This window comes from Rhinolophus sinicus, linkage group LG05 (genome assembly GCF_036562045.2).
Source record: "Rhinolophus sinicus isolate RSC01 linkage group LG05, ASM3656204v1, whole genome shotgun sequence".
NCBI lineage: Eukaryota > Metazoa > Chordata > Mammalia > Chiroptera > Rhinolophidae > Rhinolophus > Rhinolophus sinicus.
In genome coordinates, this window is record NC_133755.1 from 169,459,058 (window position 1) to 169,481,794 (window position 22,737).

Consider the following 22,737-nt stretch of genomic DNA (forward strand, 5'->3'; position numbering starts at 1 on the left):
GAGAGCCCGTGGGACCAGCACCTGCCCTGGATGTACATGGCCTTACCCAGCTACAAAGGGTGTGCGTCTCATCTAGAGCTCCGACTTCTTTCACTTGGTGTTTTGTTATGAACACACTCCGTACAGAGAATGTTCTTCTTGCTTGTCATTTAAGTAACTGCACACAGAGCAGCTCCATGGACTGTGACCTATGTAGCTGCACAAGGCCCTGTGTTTAGAAGGGCCTCGTGATTGAATGCTCTGCTGTCACTGTCTTGAAATTCTTGATCATTTCGGAACAAGGGGCCCTGCATTTTAATTTTGCACGGGGCCCACAAGTTATATATTATAGCCGGTCCTGGTTCCATGCTCTCTGTCATGGTAGGATTTGTGATTCCAATTAATTGCTCCAATTCCCAGAGCCTCCTCCCCCATCACCCATTCTTTAATGCCTCTTTCCCTCACCCCCCCTACCCCCCCACCTCCCACCCCTGCAATGGGGTACTTTTCTCCCAGAGGCAGGAAGTCATACCCGTGCCAGCTGGCAGTCTTCTCATTGCTCCCCATCCGAGTTCTCTGTAAAATCCTGAGAGCTGGGATTCATTTTATCTGGAACAATGCTGACACGGACAATGGCTTCTCTTGCTTCTGCCCCTCAACCCCCAACATTTTGCAGTTCTGCGTCAAACCACCTTCCAGAGGCCTTGGGAAAGCTGCATGGGCATAAATATGGTAAGGCACTGGGCTCCTCAGATTTAAGCAATCAAGGACTCTGCTGCAGGTTCACACAAGAAGAGTGGCTTTTATGAGACTGCTTCATGGTTCTGTAACGAGGATTTTAAAAGTACGCAAACAGGTCAGCAGCTCGTGTCCTTGGGAGCAGTCTGCTGAACAGCCAGCAAAGACATGTCCTTCCCTTAGGCCTCAAGGCTTCTGATGGAAAAGATGGATTCCAGTCCCTTCACCTCTGCCCCCCACCCCATGGGTGGGATAACACCAAATAAAGCAGCCATAAAATAACCTCAGTTTTCACACCCACAATATTTAACATGAAAAACCAGCCCAGGGGAAAAGCCGACATGAGAGAAACTGATACACAATTTGACAGTGAAGAGTCCGGGTATGCATAAAAGTGATTTATTTTTGGAGCACGGTACCAGTTATGCAGCTAGGGACATTTCATTCATCTGTCCCATCCATGTTTTGTGTCACAAAGACATACCAAGACTTTGGAAAAAATTCCAAAGGGGATTACATCGAAATGTGCTTTTGTTCTTGTCTTAATCACAGTGAACCAAATAAAATAGCTTTACAGCTTACTAAAACTCAAACTTGTCCTCCAAGGAAGCAGTTTAAACATTTTCAGTTGTAAATCAGCAAGGCAATGATTCTATATCAAACGACAAAAGCAGCTCTAACATAAAGCTTGTCTTGTCAAAAGAAAAAAAAAATTAAAAAGAAACACCAAGAAGGAAATCCAATTTATCTAGAAAGAGTGGACCCTCTTCAGGGCTAAGATCCCAAAATAATAAGGTACAATTGTGAGTACAGGGTCCTCTTTCAGCCTAAAAAAGGTGAGGAACAGATCAGGCTGAAGCCATGTTAAGAATCAGGGTTAAAAAGATGAAAAGGCAGATACGCTTTACTGTATCTCCAACGGTAGCATCTAGCATGAATTAGAGGGCCAGGAGCCAAGTCTCCCAGGATGCACCCTGAGCTGTGCCAGCAGTGCGGCCGAGTAACCCACTGAGAAATTTCTCTCTGCTCCTGCCAGTCTACTGGAAGCATGCAGGGGTGGGCCACTGATTTTCCATTGGGAGATGCCCCACACTCTCTGCCATGGCCAAGCCACCAAGTCCCCTCATGAACAAACCAGCCAAGACCTGTGGAGCTGGACTCATAACCCAGAGCGCATGAGTGGATGCTGCCCAGAGCTGCCTGAGGTCCATGCTCTGGAAGCATCATGTAATTTCTTGTCCATGACAAATGGGGGAACCCCTTTCTCCCCAAAACCCAAAGCAGTAGCTGGCTTGAAAAAAAACAACAATGGTGGAAGGTGGCAATAAACCTCCATGATTGAGGGTCATCCCAGCTTACCTCTGACCAACCTGAGGGTTTCTGAGCAAAAATCCTGACTCACTGGGCTTCTGCTGTGAGGTGTAGCTTAGAAGCCTTGGCCAGCAGAGGGCCTGTGCTGGACCTCTTAGCCCGGAGTCAAGCAGTGTGCATGTGATGTGTATGTCTATGTGTGTATGTGTCTGTGTGTGTATATGAAGGGGGTGAGGGCCCCGCAGGCAGGCCGTCAGGACAACACGCCCCTGCCACACCTCCACAGACTGGCACAGACACACAACATCAAAGTGACAGGTGGAGCCCACATGTCAAGGCTAGAACTCTGTGTTGCCCTCATGAGGCTAGAACAGAAAAGGCTCATATGAAACCTCCAGATGTCAAAATCTCCACTGGCCAACTGACTACGTATTATATTTCAAATATGTTTTGATGCAATGAAACTCAAGGCCATTTACCAGGATTTCTCAAATTTTTGCCCATGACCCACATTAAATTTGCATGGCTACCAGAAACAGAAACTCATAGACACAGACAATGGTTTGGTGGTTGCCAGAGGGTAAGGGGGGTGGGGGGTGGGGGGTGGGAGATGAGGGTAAGGGGGATTGAATATATGGTGATGGAAGGAGAACTGACTCTGGGTGATGAACACACAATGGGTTTTATAGATGATGTAATACAGAATTGTACACCTGAAATCTATGTAATTTTACTAACAATTGTCACCTCAATAAATTTAATTTTAAAAAAAAAATTTGCACGGCTACCACAGGCGCACACTCACAGCTACCTAACAAGAGTTTCACATATACTTAGCCTTATGTGGGGTGTGCGTTGACACTTTCTATTCCACTTCATTTCTGGCGGGACCCACTTGTGGATCCCAAGTACAGCTTGACAAAAACAGCCGTGGAGTGCTCTAGACAAACCCTTGGAGCCTGGTGGGACTCCTAGAGCTGCAAACAGGAGACATCGCTCTAAGACGTCCAGCAGCAGCCCTAGGTAGTCAGTGAGGGTTACTAAGTGCCACTAAGAGCATAGCTGAGGGTGACGAAGTTGGCTTCCCTGAACATCTTTAAAGAGAAGGGGGTCCCACACGTGGGCTGACCCAGGTGCAGGCTGTCAACCGCTGGCCCACCTTGGCTGAGCTGCAAGGCAGGGATGGGACATCACTGGTGATGGCTTGTACTTGCTCCTTAGGGATTTCCCACAGGCGCACTGAACCTTTGGAATCTCTGGATGAGGAGGATGAGCCTAGTGACGTCGGAGAGCGCGGGGTTCAGGGCCATGACGCTGTCCACCTGGTGGGGCGGGAAGATGCTGCAGAGTGCGGTGCGTGCCCGAGCGCGTGCATCCCTCTCGCCCGCTGCTGCCCGGGGCGTGGACCCCAAAGGCCCCCAGAAGGCGCCGTCGCCCCATCCCACTTCCGCCCAGGCCGAGTGTCCCGGGATCCGGGCAGCCCCATGCGGGAGGGCCCACGGGTCGGCGGGCGGCATTCGCTCGGGGAGCAGGTCACTCTGAGGATCCCTGGGGAGGTCCCCAGCCAGCGGCCGGACTAGCGGGCCAGATGGGCTGTGGGAGCTCGAGAGGCCAGGAAGGGCTGGCAGGGACAGCGAAGCCCTGGGCGCCACCCAGTCGGGACAGCGCGGACGGGGCGCGAGGCCGCCGCCGGGGCCAGGAAGGGGAGCGCCGAGGAGCCCCGGGTCGTCGCTGAAGGTGAGCCGCGAGAGGCCGCCCTCGAGGCCCGCCACGTCCGCCGTGCGCCGCACTGGGGGCAGGCTGCGCGAACCAGGCTCCCGGGGACCAGGCCAGGAGGTGGCGGGGGCTTCCCAGGAGCCGCCCTGCTCCGCCCGGGCCCTCGGCCTCTCCTCGTCGGCGCCCGGGCCCCGCCAGGTCCGGGTTTGCGCTCGAAGCTCGTCAGCCACGGGCAGCTGCGCGTGGTTCGGCCTCTCGGGATGGTAGAACTTGCACTTGATGCCGTAGGTGCATTTCTTGCCTAGAAGGGGCAGCGGGGAGAGAGGGCGCTGGGTGAGCTCTCGCGCGGGGAGAGACTGTGCGAGTCCTGTGTGGTCCACACATTGCCCGCCCCGCAGCCTTTCTCTTCGGAGATTCCTCACGAAAGAGCACCAGGCCAAAGACTTGTCAGGATTGGGGCAGGACGAGGTGGGACCAAGTGCACTGGGCCACACGCAGAATGCACGTGGGGGCAGCACCCTCCGCCTTGTGGTGTGGGGGGCTGGGCACAGCAACCCCAGTGTCCGGCAGGTAGGTGCCCTTTGGCCAGGGACTGAGACCAAATCTCTCCTTCCAATGACCTTCAGCCTCTACTTCCCCAGGAACCCTGTAGATAGGACCAAGCTTGGGGAGGGAGCAGTGGGTGCTCATGGAATAGGATTGTGGCTTCAGTGCTGCCTCAGTTTCCACCATTAGCACATCCCTGTGCTAACCACTGTCCTCTCCCTACCGTGGTGATCAAATAATTTATCATCCAAACCTGGGCATTTTTGAGAGTGAAAGACAGTAGATGAGCCAACCTGAATGTATGTCCCCTTAATTCTAACAAGAAATGACTGCCTATCACCTAAGGCTTTCCAAACTTCCATAGGGCGCGGACACCTGGGGACATTAATTTGCAAGTGAGAGCTGGCTAGAAGGCTGGTGTCCTGGAGGACTCTGGATAAAATCCTTAACTCTCAATGGATAGCACTGACCAAAGTCCATAAATGCATCGGGGATGAGGAGATGAGGGGGCAGGATGGGACACAACGTGCCAGGGTGCCAGGTGAAGGGACTGAAAAAGGGAACTTAGGGGAGCACAAAGCCTCCCTGCTTCCTGGACCTGGCTTTGCCCTGTGTGTGACCCCTGCATCCAACCCCCACAAACGTTTCCATGAAACAGGTGGCTCAGATGTCAGTTCATCCTTATAATAACCCTGTCAGAAAGCTTCCATCCAGACACAAGTCCCTAAACAGGGCCCCCAAGACACGGGGTGCTACCCACCGTAGGGACAGTGCTGCCAGGACGGCTCTGGGGGTTTCTGCTTCTTGCTCAGGAAGTTGCTCAAGGTGGGTCCTCGGCGGCCTAGGGGGTCGTCAGGAGGCATGAACCTGGAAGACAAGCACACAGGGGCAACTGCAAGACCCACAGAGACTTGACAATGGCACCTGTACAGCGAGGGCATGGCCTCGGCTCACCTTCCAGGCCTCTTACTGCACCCATGGGTGTCATAGCATATTAGAGCAGCACACCCCTTCCTTCTCACAGAATCCATGCAGGGCAGGGCACTGCACTGATCCTGGGGGAGCAGCCCATGGGCCTCTTCCCAGAGTTTCTCCTGCTGAAGTTCAAGCCAGCAGTGCCAGATTCACCGAGCAGCTCCTTCCCGAACGCAGGCCCCTGGCTTCCCACCAGACCTGCTTCATCAGAATCTCAAGTTGTTCAGGAATTGGCATTTTAACAATGCCCCAGGTGATTTTTTTTCCCCCACTCAAATTGGATCCTCTTCTGAAAGTAACTCTAAGCTGCCTTCCTGTTGTCTTCAACAGAAGGTCTGAGACCTCCATGGGGCCACAAAACAGTCCTCCTCTAAGCTCCTGGAGGCCCACGTCCCATTTCTGCGGAGCTGCCCCACAGCTCTGGGCACATACAGGGTGGGGATAAATACTAACAGTTTGAAATGCCAGCCATGAGTCAGTGAAGCAGTGGATCCCAGCTGCAGCCTTCACAGAAGCTCCTAACAGGCTCCACCGTCCTCTGCAAACCTGGGGCTCTGGGCTGATACCACCCTGCCTCCCGCCTGCCCCCTCCTTTCTCCCAGGCATTACATCTAGGAAGGGAATGCAGCTCCGAGTGCCCACGGCTCAAAGAGGGAAACATTACTCAGAAGAAAACGCCCCTCATTTAGCACCATCCCCTCTCTTATAGAATACTTCTGTTCCCAGGAGGCACTGCCAGGTCACACCAAGTTTCCACCGGAGGGGTTGTGGAATCCAAAATAGGGGCCTGTTTGTATGCGTTTGTGTCCCCCTGAGAGTCAAGGGTCATACTGAGGTCCCACCCTGCAGACCACGTCCTCTAGGCTGGCTCAGAGTTGGGCAATACCCTGTCCCAGGCCGTCTCCATAGCTCAGATCCCAGCGACACAGCCAGCTTTTCAGACTTGGGCCCAGACCAAAAACCTGAGTTGCCGCCCACTGCGGTTATTAAAAGTTCCCAAAGGCTTCCCCTCCTGCTCTCTCCCAGTCTTGCGGCTGCAAGCTGGTCCAAAAGGGTCCTATGGATGTGTCCAGGGCGCTGGGGCGGGCATCCTCGCCCACAGGCAGGCGGGGAGGCTCTGCCTCCTGGCAGCTGCGGGACCTTCTGGCAGGCCTTTAGCAGAGGCCAGTGCATCCAAAGGACTTGGCCTGGGCCCCAGGCTGTCACTAGGCCAGAGGCAGCCATGATCCATCAGACCTCAGTGAGGGTTTTCTGGAACAGTTACCAGACTTGCCAGATGCCTCCATGCCTGAGCCGGACAGAAGGAGATGCTAGCCTTGTGTATGTGAAATGCCCATGGGGCTACTTCAGGGTAGCTGCTGTGAGCATGTGCCCTGGGGCTAAGGAGGGCACTGCCACCTCCAGAGCTGTGGGCCAGGTGGTAGTGGGGACAACAGTGGCCCTGGAAGCACCATGTCCTAGCCTGGCCTGGGAATAACAGTACAATTCTCTCTAGTCCTCACAACCTTACGTCCTCAGACGTAAGTATGATTAACCCAAGTACAGTTAATTCTGCTCATTGAGGTTCAGTGATTTCCCCACAACACGTGGCCAGTAAACGGTAGAGCTTCGGGTTGAAAGCTCACTTCCTGCTTCCCAAAGCCCCAGCTCTTTCCGCCATACCACACTGCCTCCCGGGCTATAGGGTCAGGAACTAGTCTGCCATGTGCAAGTGGCCTGGCCCAGCTGACATGGCCCCCCTTCTCTCCCCATCCTCCCTTCCCCAGGGCTGTACTCATTCCTCTACAGCTAGTAACTGAGTGCCTGAGGTGTTCCAGGCATGCAGGGCCATGGCAGATAAGGCACAGACAGTGCCTGCCTCACAGAGGTGGGCAGCTTGTCTCAAACCACATTCTTAAAAGCCAGTCAGAGAGCCTAGAATGAGGACCAAGTCATCACTGCCTGGAACAGAAGCTGAAGTAGGAATGAAGTCCCCGCTAGCTGTGTCCTCCCCACCTTGTCCCACCTTGGTGGGACCCATAGGCTAGTCTGAGACCCATGCCCACCTTGCCAGGTTCCTAGCCTCTGCCCTCAGCATGCGCACATGCATTGGACCAGCCATCACTTCCTCCCCAGCTTAGCTCAGTCTAGGGCCCCCTCCTGGCACCTGCTACCAGGTTTGTGCCTTGGGACCCTGACATCCCCCAGCTATAGCTGGTTGGTCCAGGGTGGTCCTAACCCAGGGGAACCAACCTAGGGGACAAATGAACCAACCAGATTCTCCTGAAAATTCCAACGGAGAGGTATTGAGACAGTCAGCTCTAAGATCTTGACACCCCAAAAGATGATGGTGCCCACTCCCCCCTATAACTCAAAACTTTTTAAACAAACAGACACAAACATAAAAGAAGTGAAAGGAAGTACCACAAAGTTCAGATTTTCCCCATGATGACTTTTCCGGTGCTCTTAATTGAAGTATTAAATTCTTTAAAAATAAAAACAAAACGTTTAGGGTGCCCCAAGCCCATGCTGCGCAACTCTGCCAGGTCAGCGAGAGGTGGACCTGGGAACAGAACGGTCATGGACAATTGGGGCAAAACTGCCCTGTTGGGAAAGCTGGTCACAAAAGAGAGGAGACCCAGAGGCACAGAGACAGACTGTGGAATCTCGGGGAGCAGAGAGGGAAACCTCAGACCAGCTGCCTCCAGGGCTGGGTGTCCTCTGCTTCTGGTGTGGTGTGCCTGACTGCAAGCCTGTGGGGCCCAGGCTAGTTGGAGTGGCTTCCTGCCAGTCAGTCCCACCCCGCCTGGCTGGGGTCCCCTCGGTCACCACGTACCGGTCATTGACGAAGGAAAACATGAGCAGCCTCTGCTCGATGAACCACTTCCACTCAGGGTTCTCGCTCTGCAGGTCACGGTAGTTGTCGTTGGAGACGATGATGCCATCCCGCTCATAGGCCACCTTCACGATGTAGCGGTCGTCGTAGCAGACCACGCGCTTGCCGTTCACCTTGCGGGACGGGGTGTACACGAGCACAGCCTGCCTCTCCAGCTCCTCTAGCACGTGCTGCTCTGGGGGCCACAGGGCAAGCAGGAGACGGCATGCAGCAGCTTTCTCAGAAGGACTCCCCAGCCCTAAGAACCATCCTAAGATCCCTGAGCACAGTTGGCAGCTCAGGAATCTGGTCGGAGCCAACTCCCTCCTCCCGCACCCCACGGCCCAGCCCATCAGATGGGCATGGCGGTCTTGAGAAGAATAGCTGCCCAAGTTCAAGAGAGCTCTTGGCTTCTGTCCTGCCTGTGTCATGACAGGAGTCCCTAGGACGGCAGCCAACAAGGAGGAGTCACTTTAGACACAAGAGGCCTTTTACTGGGGAAAGACATCCGTATTTTAACTGGAATCCAGGCAACGCCTTCAGAATTACTAGGAGCCTTGTATCTACCCGAAAGGTGCCTGCATAAGCCCTTGGCTGGGAGCCTCTGTCCATCTTCCCCACAATAAAAAATCTTCTTGGGACACCTCCAGGATGGAGCATCTCATAACTATCAGCTCTGGGGGACACAAGAATGTCAAGGGAAGAGTCCAGGATTAAGAATCGACAGCCTGGATTCTGGTCTTAGCTCCAACTCTTGGGTACTTCACCCATCTTAAAATGTCAGTGTTTGCATTTATAAAACAAACATAATAAATCCAACGACTGGCCTCACAGTGTCTGCAAGTAGACTAGCTAAGCCCAGGTGAGGAAGCGAATGTGTATCAGGTGGCCACAAATGTCACAAAGACTCAATTGGAGCTAAATTCCCTGGAAGGTCTACTCTTTGACCTTAATTTTGCCTTTGGAGACACGCAAAACAAATCCCTTCTACACAAAACACTTGCTCCAAACTTGGAAGAGTATTATATTGGCATATGCTTCACAACTGGCTTCTTCCCTCAAGTTTAAGTCCCTTTCTGTGTGACATAGTTTCCAGACTTTAAAACAAGTGTATAATGCATACATAGTACAAAAAATCATTTTTAAAATGCCACACATGTGGCACTCCCGCTGCAAAAGGAAACACGGCCCATGAAGCCCCCTCTGTCCCGCCCGGTTTGCACGTCTCTTCATTCCCCTGAAGATAACCCAATCCTGAGAACTTTGTGTTAATAATTGCTTTGCTTTCATTTTTTTCAAATGGATATGTATGTAACCCCCTCCCGAGGACTATTTTCAATGTGATTATGAACTTCTAGACCTTACACAAATGGACTCACACTGTCCATATACGTGTGCAACTTGCTTTCTTCACATCACCTTGTGTTGGGGAGGCGTGGCCACGTTGATAGGCTCACTGCTTTCGGTTCTACATGTAAGTCCCCGGGAGCAGAAGCTTAAGTGTTCCTCTAGGGTGTATCTCTCGGGGTGCTATGACTGGGTCGTAAGGAAAGGCACTTTACAAGATAAGGCCAAGTTGTTTTCCAAAGTGATTGTAACAAGTATAACCACTTAAGACAATTAAGACAACATTGCCAACACTTGGCATTTTCAGGGTATTTTTAATTTTTGCCAACCTGGCAGGTGTAAGGTGGCCTCTTGCAGTTTTATTTTGCATTTCTCTGGTTACTAATGAGACTGAGCATCTTCTCATATGTTTATTGGCCATTTATGTGTTCTCTTCTGTGAAAGATCTATCGTGCTGATTAGTTCATCTTTCTATTGGTCATTTGTCCTTGTCTTATTAATTTGGAGAAGTTCTCTATAGATTCTGGACAGTAATCCTTCATCAGGAATATGCGTTATACCTATAGCCTCTCCTGGTTTAAGGCTTCTCTTTTCAGTTCTTGTTTTTGTTTTTGTGGTATCCTCTAATGAACAGAAGATTTTCTTTTAATGTACTCAAATTTATGAATCTTTCTCCCATAGATTTGTATTTGTTGTGACTTGTTTAAAAATTCTTTCCCTACCCCAAAATGATTTCCCTACTCTTTACCCATATTAGATTTAAATATTACACAGCTGTTGAAAGCCACCATTCTCCATGTTCAGACCATACGGAATAATTTGGGGTAACCGGTGCATGATGAGGAACTAAACACAAGTATTTATCCCCACTCCTTCTTATAATTCATTAAAATGGCACTAAAAATGTACAAAAAGGGAAGGGGATCCCTAATCACATTAAAAATGGGCTTGGGGACAGCAGCAAATCCAAGATTTTGACAAATTTCAGGAAGGCAGAAAGCAGGTAGGATCATGTAACTCCTACAGTGCAGAGGAAGCCACAGACCAGAATGTGTGCAGACGTGGAGTTGGAGCCATTTTCTCAGAAAAGTCCTTGAGCTCCAGGCACGTGGAGGGAAGTGGGCAGAAGTCGGGATGGCTAACTGAAGGGCTACTCCTGGGGCAGCTGCATCTACCCTTTTCTATGCCTATCGCTCTAAGGAAAGTGAAGGTAAAACTAGAATGAGGAGGCTCCCAGGTGGCCGTTGACCTCCTAGAGTAAAACCATCATCACCACGGCACTGGAGTGTGTGGTGGGCAGACGTGCCCAGCTGCCTGCCTGCTCCGTGCACGGTACACTACAATGACACCTGCCAATCAGCACCAGTGGTCAGCCCTACCATTCAGAGAAAGATCAACATACGAGGACAGCAAATCCATGGCAGTTGGATAGATTTTGTATTTAACCAATCTGGTTCTTTATTAATAAGTAAAAACTGACAAACAAAGGGTCACGAGACTTTTGTGAAGAACTAACAGCACAACAAGAGAGAGAAGGAGAGATGAACAAAGAAAACTGACCCCAGAAAATACATATATATGATTTGTGAAATTTAAGAGAACATTTTAAAAGTCTGTATTAGTATAAGAATAGTCAAGAAGATACCGCATCCATAAGAAAAGAATAGCATTTCATTTAAAAAATAAAGAGAAAATCAGAAAGAGAAGTAGAAGCAATTGATAACCATTGACAGAATTAAAAACAAAAACAAAAACAAAAAGTTTTGGCAAAAAGGCTGAAAAATAAAATCAAAGGAACCTACCAGAATCACCAAGAGAGCAATCCTACCATCACTGACCTCCCTGAAACAATGTCAATATGGCTTGGCATCTGTCTTCTTGTTATAAAAAAAACAAACAAACAAGAAACAAACAAGATTCAGCCAGCCGTTCGAGGCCACAGAATTTCCATCCTAGAACCACGGCCCAGTTTGTCCATAATCTCGCAGAGAAGGCCCCGGCACTGCTAAACACGGCTGTGACTTACTCAAAGCCTCGATTGGCCACATTTTGACACTATGCCAAGGTTGTGCTGGTTCCTCCAACCCCTGCTGAGATCCCTACAGACATTCAGAGCTTGATAAAAATAGTCAATAGTGCTCAAACTGGTAGCTTCAAACAGCTCACAGTTAAGGAAGCTCTGCTGAATGGTTTAGCGGCCACTGAGGTGTGGATGTGGTTTTATGTCAGCGAGATCATAGGCAAGTGTGACATCATTGGCCAATCGTTCACATCTGTTTCTTTTGGGTTTATTATTCAAATGTTCTTGGACCATGTGTGATCAGACCGGTATTTGAATAAAATATGTCAAAATTAAAAAAAAAAGAAACACAAATCTCTGTTTATTTAAACCACCTGTTCCATTATTTGTAGCTTAAAATATTCCTAGCTGAAAGAATTCCCTGGGTCTCAGTTTCCTTTTTCTTTCTTTCTTTTTTTAATGAAGCGACTGGACTACTTGTTCAGTAAATAAATATCACCAGACTGAATAAATGTCTCCTTCAGATCCTGTATTCTATGGGGGGTAGGGTGCAGATCCAATCTTTCTGCAGAGTGTTAAAAGTTGTAAGACACCATTATTTTTGAAAGTGATCATTTACACTCAAAGATGTAGTAATTCGTTCTTTCACCTATTCAACAGCTATTCATTGAGCACCTTCTCTATGCCAGGCGTTATGCCAGGTGTCAGAACGATGGCAGTGAACCTTCATAGTCAGTGCCTTCATGGAGCTTATAGTCCAGTGAGGAAGACAGACGTCATCAACCAAATAGCTAAGGAGATAACTGAGTGTACGTAATTGTTAGGCATGCTACTAAGGAAGGGTGTATCTGCTCTGACATACCTCTAATAGGGGTATCGGCTCTTGGTGGGTCTTTCCTCCAGGATGGGACAAAAACCTTGATATAGGTGTGTCCTCTGTCCCTGAACCAGTCCACAGCCAGCTGGATTCCCCGGCAAGAGAAGGCTTCTTTATTTCCATGGCTGCAATGGGAAAACAAAGAATCTGTAGAGACACAAAAAGAGTGATTTCCCCTGGGAATATCCTGGATCCCAGTCTCATAATCAAAAGGGAATCAGACACATCTACATTTTAAAAATAGTTCATTCTTTGCACAAAATAGGTCCCTTAACTGGAACCACATAGCATGTGATAGTTTGTGGAGGTCTCAGGCTCCAGGGCGAATGCATTCCAAGGATTAATAGACCAGATCTTCTTATTAAGTGAAGCTAATAAGGATCAACATAAAATGGACATGAGCAGCCATCTGCATAATACTCTCACCCTAAGAGAGGGTTGTGACTGTGTTATTGGGCTTCCCAAGTCCAAGCAAGAAGCCAATGTGCCCCACAAATTCCACCAAAGATATCAGCAGAGGCAGAAGGAGACAGTTGTGTGAGAGGAGACTCAAGACCAGGCAGGGCAGGGCCTTGCAAGCCTTATTGAAGATTTTTCTTGCTCCTGAGAGGAATGAGAAAACAGAGAAGGGTTTTAAGATAGGGGGTATATGTAATGTGGTCCTATGTATGTTTCAGAAAGCTCAATCTAGCAGCACAAAGGATAGTAAGTTAGACGGGAGCCCGAGAGGGTTGAGGTACCAGTAACGAAGCTGTTGTCGTCATCGAGGCAGAAATGGATGGTAACTTAGGCCAAGCGGGTGTTGATGCCTAAGGGAGTGGAGTAGATGAACTTGAGAGATATTTAGAAGGCACAATCTCTAGAACATGGTGATTGGATATAGGGGTGAAAGACAAGACGGCACTGAGGAAGCTTCCAGATCTCTGGTTTGTATAACTGGATGGTGGGCTGTTCGCGGAAACGGGGAATTCTGGAGGAGAACGGGGCTGAGAGGAAAGATCATGCGTTTGGGCGTGGACACATACTGAGTTGGAGGAGGCTCTGTGACCTCCAAGTGAAATGTTAAGGAAACAGCTAGGGTTCAGAAGAGAGGTCTGCATGATAAAACATGTGCATCACCTATGTTTAAACAAAAGTCGAAGCCCCCTATGGAGAGAATTGCCTGATCGCCTGGAGAGAGGGTGAGAGGCCTAGGGCAGACCTGGAGGAACTCTGGAACTTAGCAGCTGGTTACAGGTAGAGGAGGACAATCTTACAAAAGAGATAGAAAGGATCTATCAGAAAAGAAGGACGTCAACCAGAAGAGGGCTGCGTCATGGAAGCCACAAGAAGGAGACCGCCAAATGGTGCTTCAAGGGACCAACGAAGCCTGAAAACGTCCCTCAGACATAGTCAGCGGCGGTCAGTGGTGTTCTGCTGGACAGGGAGACAAGTGGTGAGATCTGAGGTACCGAGAAGGCAGAATCAGCTGGACTTAGCCATGGGTGGGACACAGCCTGGCCCCCACGTGAGATCACTGTCTGCTCGCTGCTTCCAGCCCAGCCGCCTGCACCTCCTCCAGCCCTTATCCCAGCCACACGCCTTCCTCTACTCCCACCACAGAACCTCTGCCCCAGCTACCCCTCTCCTGTCGGCCAGTCCACTCCCCCTCCCCCTTCAGATCTCAGCTTCATCTCCACTTCCTCAGGAAAGCACCCCCTGCCCTCTACACCCAGGCAGATTCTCTCTTATGAGTTCTCACTGCTCCCAGTGGAGCATTCGCCCTCACTGTAGGATGAATTGGGTGTCCCCTTCTCTAAATCTTAAGTTCCTTTTGGTCCCCATTGAATTCCCAGTGCTGAGCACAGGGCCTGACAGTTGGTAAGGGCTCCACAAAATCGTGTTGAATGAATGAATCACTGAGAAGAAACTGGTCTTGTGAGCAGCTGGAGGAGGAGCAGCCCAGGCAAATGGAAGAGGTGGCTGGAAAGACCCTGATGCATGGACTGGGCTGGCCTGGCAACACCCCTGGTCTCATGCAAGGGCTTGGCATGTTTGAGGACCAGAGTGAGAACAGAGTGGCTGCAGCATGTGGAGTGAGCAAAGGGGATTGTTGTGTGGGGTGAGGTGGGAGAGGCAGGGCTAGGTTCTTAGAGGGCCATTCACACCCTGCCCTGAGGGGCCTGGTCTGCAGCGGTGGCCCTCATCCAGACTGTCCAGACGAAGATGATGCTTCAGATTTCCATTACTGTGTTTCCTCTTGTGTGTGGCCTCTGCTGCTATTTTCTCAGAGGGGATTGGGTAGGCCCAGGTTTGTATAGAGAAAAAAGGAGTCTTGGAAACACTCATCCATAGTATTGGAAGTCAGGCTTTGTGGAGATACAGGAGAACTCTAAATTTTTTCAGAGCCAATAATATTGTATCAGGAATCAGACCTTGAAGTCTAGGTCTGTCATGTCTTCCAGTTTACAGAAAATAGTCCTTTGGCCATTGAGGCTGAGCTGCGAGGCTTATGCAAACAATAAGGAGAAAATATCAATGGGGCTGTCTGTGGTAAAAAAGAAAAAAAAAGGAAGAGGAAGTGAAAAGCTGGCCCCTTTCTCCTCAGCAGAAGCTGACAAAAGAAAGGAGACAGAGGGAAAATAAGGAGGCGTCATTCACAGGGACCTTACCCCTGAGTCCCCCACCTGCTTCACCTGGCTGAGCCCTAAGGGGAGGGAAAGATGGGTGTGAACAGGAGGCTGAAGGCCTACCTCTGAGCACAGCCTGAGCAGCTTGCAAGCCTCTCAGAAATCCTGGTTTCTGTGGGGTGCAGCTTCCCACAGTGCTACAAGACTGCTTTAGAGGAAGGTGACTAATAGGTGAGCAGGAAGCAACACCCCTGGGGTCCCTTGCATGTCCCCACACATGATGGATTGTCTGAGGCCTGGGGATAGACAAATAGGCCTCATGAGGGGGACGGCACTTTAAGCCAAAAGGCCAACTGGGATCAATGACCCCTCTACGTTGCTGACCATTCTGGAAGCCAGGCCAACCCAGCCACTCTGCAGCAGAGCTCAGAGCAGCAGGGGGAGGGAGAGGAAAGACATAGCCTGAGTCATCCAGAAGCCAGAAGACACTGAGGTATCACAGATTGGCAAGTTTAAAGTTTGCCCCTTCCCACAACCTAAAATGTGGTAAAGAGATTCTATTTATCATGGAAAGTAAGGTGTATTTTCTGTGAACGATTGGTGACACCACCACCCCGACCCCACCCCAAACACACTCATCTCCTGGCTGCGGTGGTCTATACTCACTCAGTTCTCAAGTAAACATATCACTACCACAATTCTTTTAAAAATTATGTCTTGATTGTTCTCTTTTCTGTGAGTACACATCTGTTTTTAACTGTTCAAAAGCTAACTTTCTATCCCCAACACCTTTGATGGGTGTGTGGTTGGGGTGCGGAGAGAGACATGGAACCCGATCCCTGGGAGGGGGCAAAGGTTTGCAGGGCATGGGTTCTGGTGACTCTGGTCAGGACAGCCTGAAGGGGCCCTGGCTGGGGGCACATGGAGAGGAGGGGACAGAGGTGCTGGAGTTCAGGAATTCAGGAACAGAGAGCTGAGGAATGGTGCCACCATCCGCTGCATGAAACAAGAACCGGCCCCATGGCCTCACTGTTACAAGACTCCAAAATGGCAGACCATCAGCCAAGAGTCTCCAAAAGGCACAGAAGTACCACGAAAACCAGGGGAAGCACGTGTACATCTGGTCCTAACACATCGGTCCTCGCACCCTAAGAAGCTTCCTCTCTCCCTTCCAGCTTCCATTCCAGGCACAGGCAAGTCTGAGCCGACCCTAGAAACCCTAAGCTGGTCTCTCTGGAATGGCAGCTTTCCATTCCGGTCTGTTATTTTGCAGAACTGAACTCCCACACACCCCACCCCAACCTCTCCTCATGAGCCTCCGGCCACAGAGAGCCTTGGGTAATCGCCAGAAAGATGCCACATGCTGGAGCCAGCTCCTCACCACATGGGAGTCTGTCTCTAGGAGCCAGGACCACCCCCCCCCCCAGCCCCGTCAGGCAATAAAGCTAGCAGTCACCCCGGGAGCCCCCTCCTGCGTACAGAGGGAAATACATGAGGCACCCCTTCATCTGTGCTTCCTCCATTCATTCAAAACCAATCTATGAACATGTGCTTCACTAAGAGTCTGTGCGAGGTGCTCAGAGAGCAGCGAACGAGGCAGACCTCACCCCTGCTCCTTGGAGCCCATTGTTAATATCTGTAGAGAGCCCCGTGTACCAGGCCACTTTGCATGTGTATGTCATTTATTCATTACAACAAGCCCTTGAGGAAGTGACCTTTGTCCCATTTTACCCTTGAGGAAACTAAAGCAATGTGCCCAGCTTGCTGATGTGGCGGCCGATCTCAGAACCTAATTTGTTGGGCTGTAAACTCTTCCTTCCCCGGCTCCATTTATTCCTTTTATCCTTGTGCCTCCCCAGTCTCTGCCCCTGGGATCCAGACAGCAGCTCCTCTGGAGACAAAGTTACCTCCTGCTAAAATGCTTGCACTGGGGAGGGACCTTAGGGCTTATTACCAGTCACTGTGAACCAGTTCATTAGGCAGCTCGCTGAGAGCCAGGCCCTGGGAAAAGGAAGCTGGAGTGGTAGGTTTTAAATAAAGGGAGGGTGGTAAGGGGAAGTGGGTTGGTGCCCAAGGCAAATTTTGCCTACTTGACCGTTGTGCTTGGGGCAGCCTCACAGAAAGGAGCCATTTACAGTAACTAGACAATCTAATTGAGACACTGCTGTATCCTCACCTATTGCCCAAGAAGTCTCTGCAGAAGTTAGTGGTTCACAGAACAGGCCTTCCTGGGTATGAGACGAAAAGAGACACCACTGTTGGACTGTTTATTTGGGGTTAAGGTGCAAACACTCAGAACCTGGAGTTTATAGCCCTTCTCATCAGGAGATCTCTCCCCAGCTCAGGTCAGGGGGAAGAGAGAGGGTGAACAGGGGCTGCTCTAGGGGCACTCATCTTACAAAAGAAGAGATGGGTGCAGCCTTAGGTAGGAGCCCAAGGCCGGCGTCAGTCAGAGGAAGAGCAGAGGCTTAGAAGGTGACCCCAGCCCAGGAGCACCCCGCCGCCTGGAACCCACTGAGAGGAGTTCTGATGAAAAACTCTCACTGAGGGCCTGAAGATTCCCTCCTCCAGAAGAAGCCAGATTCTACTGAGGTCTCTAAGAGTTTAAAAACATAAACAACAACTACCCTGTACCCCAAAAAGAGGACACATTCAAATGAAACCCTTGCCTGAGGCAGTAAGAGGATGTGAAATTATCAGGTGGATTTCCCCCAAGCTGAAGTCCTCCTATCAGCCGCTCCTAGATTTGCCTACAGACTGTGCAACACTTGTGAGCTTGCCTGCCCCAGGCAAGGCAATGCTAGCAAGGGCTGGCCTGTGAGAATCAGTGTGCTTCCCAATCACCATGAGGCAGCTGCTGATCTGCTTTCCATGAAAGCCAGGTTTCTTTCTTAAAAAACCTGCTGGACATTTTTCTAAAGGCCAGATGAATAGCGATTCAGGTATTCAGCTCACATCTCCCTCTTTCTTGTAGACACACACACGCACACACACACACACTCACACACAAACACACACACACACGGCCCTTGAAGGTGTGGGGATTGTACTTGGACATAAGTTTCTGTGCTGCTAGTCAATCAGGACCACCGTGCAATGCACCTGTGACACCGAGGGTTCCCAGCATGTTGGCAGCAGCAGCAGAGGCATCCTGGGCAGCAGCCCTGCAGAGGGCACCTGGGTCCCTGGTGAGGGAGTGAGGATCTAGCACATTCTGTCTGCAGCAAGGCTGGGTCTCACTATGGGTAGGCTCTGGCCCCAGGATAAAAGCCGATGGGGTCCGGGTCTCCCACCCTGAGACCCTTTCCAAGGCTGGATGGGAGAAAGCCAGGGGCACACAGTGCTGGAGGAAATGCAGGGCTTTGGAAAGAGCACTGAATCCAGAGCCTGGCACTTTGTGCTCTGTGGCCTTGGTCAAGTTACTGACTCTCTCTGAACCTCTGTGGAAGATGAGAAATTCCTTTATAAGAAAAAAATGCATTCATTTCTTTTAAGCCACGCATAAAATAATCATCCTGAATCCTAGAATGTTAGAAATGAAAAACCAGAGCTCCCAGATGGCTCAGTTGGTTGGAGCGTGTCCTCTCAACCACAAAGGTTGCCAGTTCGACTCCCGCAAGGGATGGTGGGCTGCACCCCATGCAACTAGCAACGGCAACTGGACCTGGAGCTGAACTGCACCCTCCACAACTAAAATTGAAAGGACAACAACTTGGCTTGGAAAAAAGTCCTGGAAGTACACACCGTTCCCCAATAAAGTCCTGTTCCCCTTCCCCAATAAAATCTTTAAAAAAAAAAAAAAGTAAGAAAACTTAAGTCTCAAAAAAAAAAAAAAGAAAAACCATTTAAGAGTATTATTACTTAGTCCAACCTCTTAATCATATAAACGGAGCTCAAAAAAAGTCATGATTCACGCCAAGGTCACATAGCTGGTAACCTGAAAAGCTAGAGCTGTACAATCCAATAAGTAGCTACTCACCACAGGTATCTATTTGCACTCGAATTCAAATTAATTCAAAAGAGATAAAATTTAAAGCTCAGTCCCTCGGTTGCACATTTCAAGTGCTTGGTGGCTGCATCCCGCAAGTGGCATCGTAATGGACAGTGTAGGTATAGGACTTTTCATCGTTACAGGGAGTTTCACTGGGCAGCCCCAGGCTGAAGCTAAGAACTCAGATCTCTGAGCTGTAAGCCCCATGTTCCATCCCCTGCGTCTGACCTCCTTGGCTTCCTACATGAAATACAACAAGAGATTAATCAAAACTATGGGGCAAGCATAAGGTCTGGCTTCCTAAGTCCCCGTCTTGTGCACTCCCCACATTGCAACTTAGAATTCTCATTGAAGTTGACCTGCTGTGGGGACAGAGCCAGGAGAGCAGTTTCCAGGCTCTCAGCCTCACGTGGAAAGGTGCTCACTAGAGTAGTAAATGGCCATCAACTGTGATTGGATGGTCATCAGCTGTGGCTAGTTGGCCGTCAGCTATAACCAGTGAGCCATTGGCCACTAATGTAACTGCCATGGGTACGCTAGCAGCAAATGGGGGGCTAGCAAGAAGATGGTCGCTGAGCTAGCAAGTGCGGATTGCAGTTACCACGGTGGATTGCAGCTAGCAAGTGGGGTTGGTTGGCAGAGAGAAGTGGACGGCAGGTTGCGGATAGTGTGGCTCCTGCTTCCTGTGTCTCCAACTCAGCCGCCAGCGAGAATATAGTGGTATGACTCCCCTATCTATGGCTCCGTGAGTGTTCCTTTTTGGCCTCACCATATCCTGCATTCTTATGTGGGGAGCAGGAGCGGAGACCCCGCATGACACCCACCACTTGTGAAATGATAAATGAAGCCATCAATCCTGCTTATAGGAGCCAAATGGACTCCTTTTGTTTTCACAATGAGGAGATGAAAGGTTTTTCAGTTTGGTGGTATGGTTCTATTTAAATGACTTGAGAACAAAATGTGTTTCATAAAACAGGCCAAACCTTGTGTGCTCCAAACAAATACATTCCCACTTCTTGTCAAAAGCACTCGGCCAGTGACCCACACTGCCAAGCTCCAGAGAGCAGACACTCCAGCCTATTGGGCTCAGCCACTACTCACAGCCCTGTGCTACACATTCTGAAGCACTGGGGAGAGAGACCCATGGAAAATTCTACATAGGGTAACATGGTTGGAGCACAAGGAAGGAGGCCAGGGTCTGATGGAGCCAGTGTTGACCTTGGCCAAGCCCATCTAGTTTTTTCCTGTGCTTCCTGCTTTCTTAACCGAGAGGGTCAGATGCCCCTCTCTAACATTCTCTGTGCCAGGGGAGGACGCATGCCTAAGTCCCTCCCATATAACATGACATTATCTATAATTTCTCATTCTACATCAGTGATTCTTTACATTTGGGGAATCACAGACCCTTGAAGTAGTTATTGAAAGCTGTGGATCTTTTCCTGGAGAAATACATATATGTGCACACATTTCCACACTTTGTACATCATTTCAGGCCATTGCTGACTTTGAAGATAAAAAGGGCCATGAGCCAAGGAATGCAGGCAGCCTCTCTAGAAGCTGGAAAAGGCATGAAAACATACTATTGCCATCAGCTTCCAGAGAGAACACAGATCTTCATTTTAGCCTGAGGACACACATGCTGGACTTCTGACCGCCAGAACTATGTAAGACGTTAACTACGAGTATGTGTTGTTTCAAGTCATCATGTCTGTGGTCAGTTGTTAACACAACAACAGGAAACTACTGCAGCTTTCGGTCTTTAAGAAACGACTGCAACACAGCTTCCCAAAGACAATGAGAAAACAAACTCACTGAAAAGTCAGGCTGTTGTTCTCTGGGAGCAAAGGCAAAAGCTGCCCGAGGCTCCAGGGGCACAGAGCCGCAGGTGGCAAGTCAACAACAGGCACCCACCAGGATGCTGCTGCCAACAGAAGACACACTTCCCATCAGCTCAAGACAGCAAGGACATGTGTCCCTATCCATCTGTTCCTCTCCTCCCTGCTCCTTCAGGACCATGAAGCCGTATCATCTTCAAACACAGAGAATGGCCAAGTCTGCGATACTACCAAACCTCAGCAAAGGAGAGTTTTCAGAAACCATGTTTCTGAGGTTAACTGAGTTTTGAGATCAACCGATAATAACTAGACACCATGTTGGGTTTCAGCCATCCATTTCCTCTGACGGGTGAGCCCCACTCTTGGCTCCATCCTTCACGACTGAGGACTCACCTGTGCCTGAGGAGCACGGTCCTGTTGAAACGCTGCTTGGAGGGCACAGTAGGTGTTCTTATAGGAGAAGGAGCAGGGGATGGAGCTGCACCTCAGACCCCACCTCTATCCCAGATTTGCCTTAGAACAAATCAAGTCCCACCTGTCAGGTGGTAGTAGTGCAATTTGTCTATTTTTCCTAACTATTTTTCCATACACGTATGTACACACACCGAGAACACACACAAGTGCATGTGTTCTGGTTAATTGAGGTGATTTTTCAGGCAAATAGAGAACGTGGTTTAAATTTGAATTCCAAGCAGCAACAAGAGAGACTTCCATCAAAAAAAACCCTCCACCACCACCTTATCATAACAATTCCTAAAAAATGTCTGGTCCGCAAAGAGGACCTAAAGTAGAGGTTTCCTGCAGCATCTGAAGTAGCCTTTTTATCCTATAGCCATTCTGTAACTTTGATCTGGAATCACAGAGCTCACAAAATCCATTTAAGCGATATCATCTTACCTTCCAAGTCCTCTTTCTATTGATGCCCAGAGGGAGCAGTACCTTGTCCCCATCAGACAGAGGTCAGACCCCTCTTACAACTCCTCAGACTTTCTTTGTAGGATGCTCAGAACCTACCAGCTTCTTTAAAATCCCTTACCTTCCCCCAGAGACCTTGAATTAAGCAGGATTTCATAGGTTGACTGGGAGCATGTGTGAGGGTGTCATAGAGACCCCAGCGGAGCAGCTTCTCAGCCCTGGAGAAGAGCCCCGGCTGGCTAAAGCTTGGCTGCACACTCCCAGTACATAATCAACAGGACACGTAGGAGCAACCCCATCTGGGCTTGAACCGTTCCAAACTTGGGTCCTACTGTGCCAAATGCTAAGTGATCCCAAATCCCCAGGGAAAACCACAGGGCCTGTCAGCCAAAGGATGCACCATTGGCACATTCCGAGCCGCTGATAACACCCCTTTTCTCCATTCTCACCCACGGGGCCCAGCATCTGAAAAAGGAAGCACATCTATTTGCAGCTGTGAGTGACAGATTTCCTGTGGCTCCGCGGTAACTGAGCCAAGTAGTAGAATAATGTACTTGTTGGTCAAAGCCTCCTCCTCACCTGGCGGGATCTGTGGGGGAGGCTGCAGATTCCCTCACAGCTGACCTTAATCTCACCATGAAAGAGAACAAGGCAGGACATGATGCTCTCATCACCGAAACACACGAAGATGCCAATACACAGACGTTACCTAGGTGGGGCACAAGCTCACGTTTCAGACCTAGCTAGGGAACCATATCACCACAAGCTGCCCTCCAACCAATATCCCCCAGCGGAGGACTTCCCACGAAGTTCAAATACATTTTCCTATCTGATTCTCACAACCCTGACGGAAGCAGAAGAGCTGCCTACTGGCCTGCGTGACAGAAGAGGAAACTTGAACTACTATTGCTTTCTCAGAGGCACACAGCTGTTTAGGAACAGACTCCAGCTAAGAAGCAGCCCCTCCCCAGCGGCCCACGGCCTTCCTCAGAAAAGGGCTTCTCTTCAGGTTCATATGATAAGA

General features: G+C 49.9%; 1 protein-coding gene and 1 pseudogene across 2 annotated transcripts in view; one reads left to right on the top strand and one right to left on the bottom strand.

The window, feature by feature from the left end:
* Nucleotides 1-1,100: 1,100 nt before the first annotated feature.
* The window catches only part of ZC3H12D (zinc finger CCCH-type containing 12D), a 30,099-nt gene continuing 8,462 nt past the window's right edge, over nt 1,101-22,737 (bottom strand). For both annotated transcript variants that reach the window (XM_019746948.2, XM_074333697.1), the window contains exons 3-6: nt 12,349-12,488; nt 8,081-8,315; nt 5,051-5,157; nt 1,101-4,045 (exon numbers count right to left, since the gene is read on the bottom strand). In XM_019746948.2, the coding sequence (XP_019602507.2) occupies nt 3,246-4,045; nt 5,051-5,157; nt 8,081-8,315; nt 12,349-12,488 (1,282 nt within the window). In that variant the 3' untranslated portion in view covers nt 1,101-3,245. The remainder of the gene's footprint in view (nt 4,046-5,050; nt 5,158-8,080; nt 8,316-12,348; nt 12,489-22,737) is intronic.
* LOC109455388 (ATP synthase F(0) complex subunit g, mitochondrial) lies at nt 11,190-11,928 on the top strand (annotated as a pseudogene).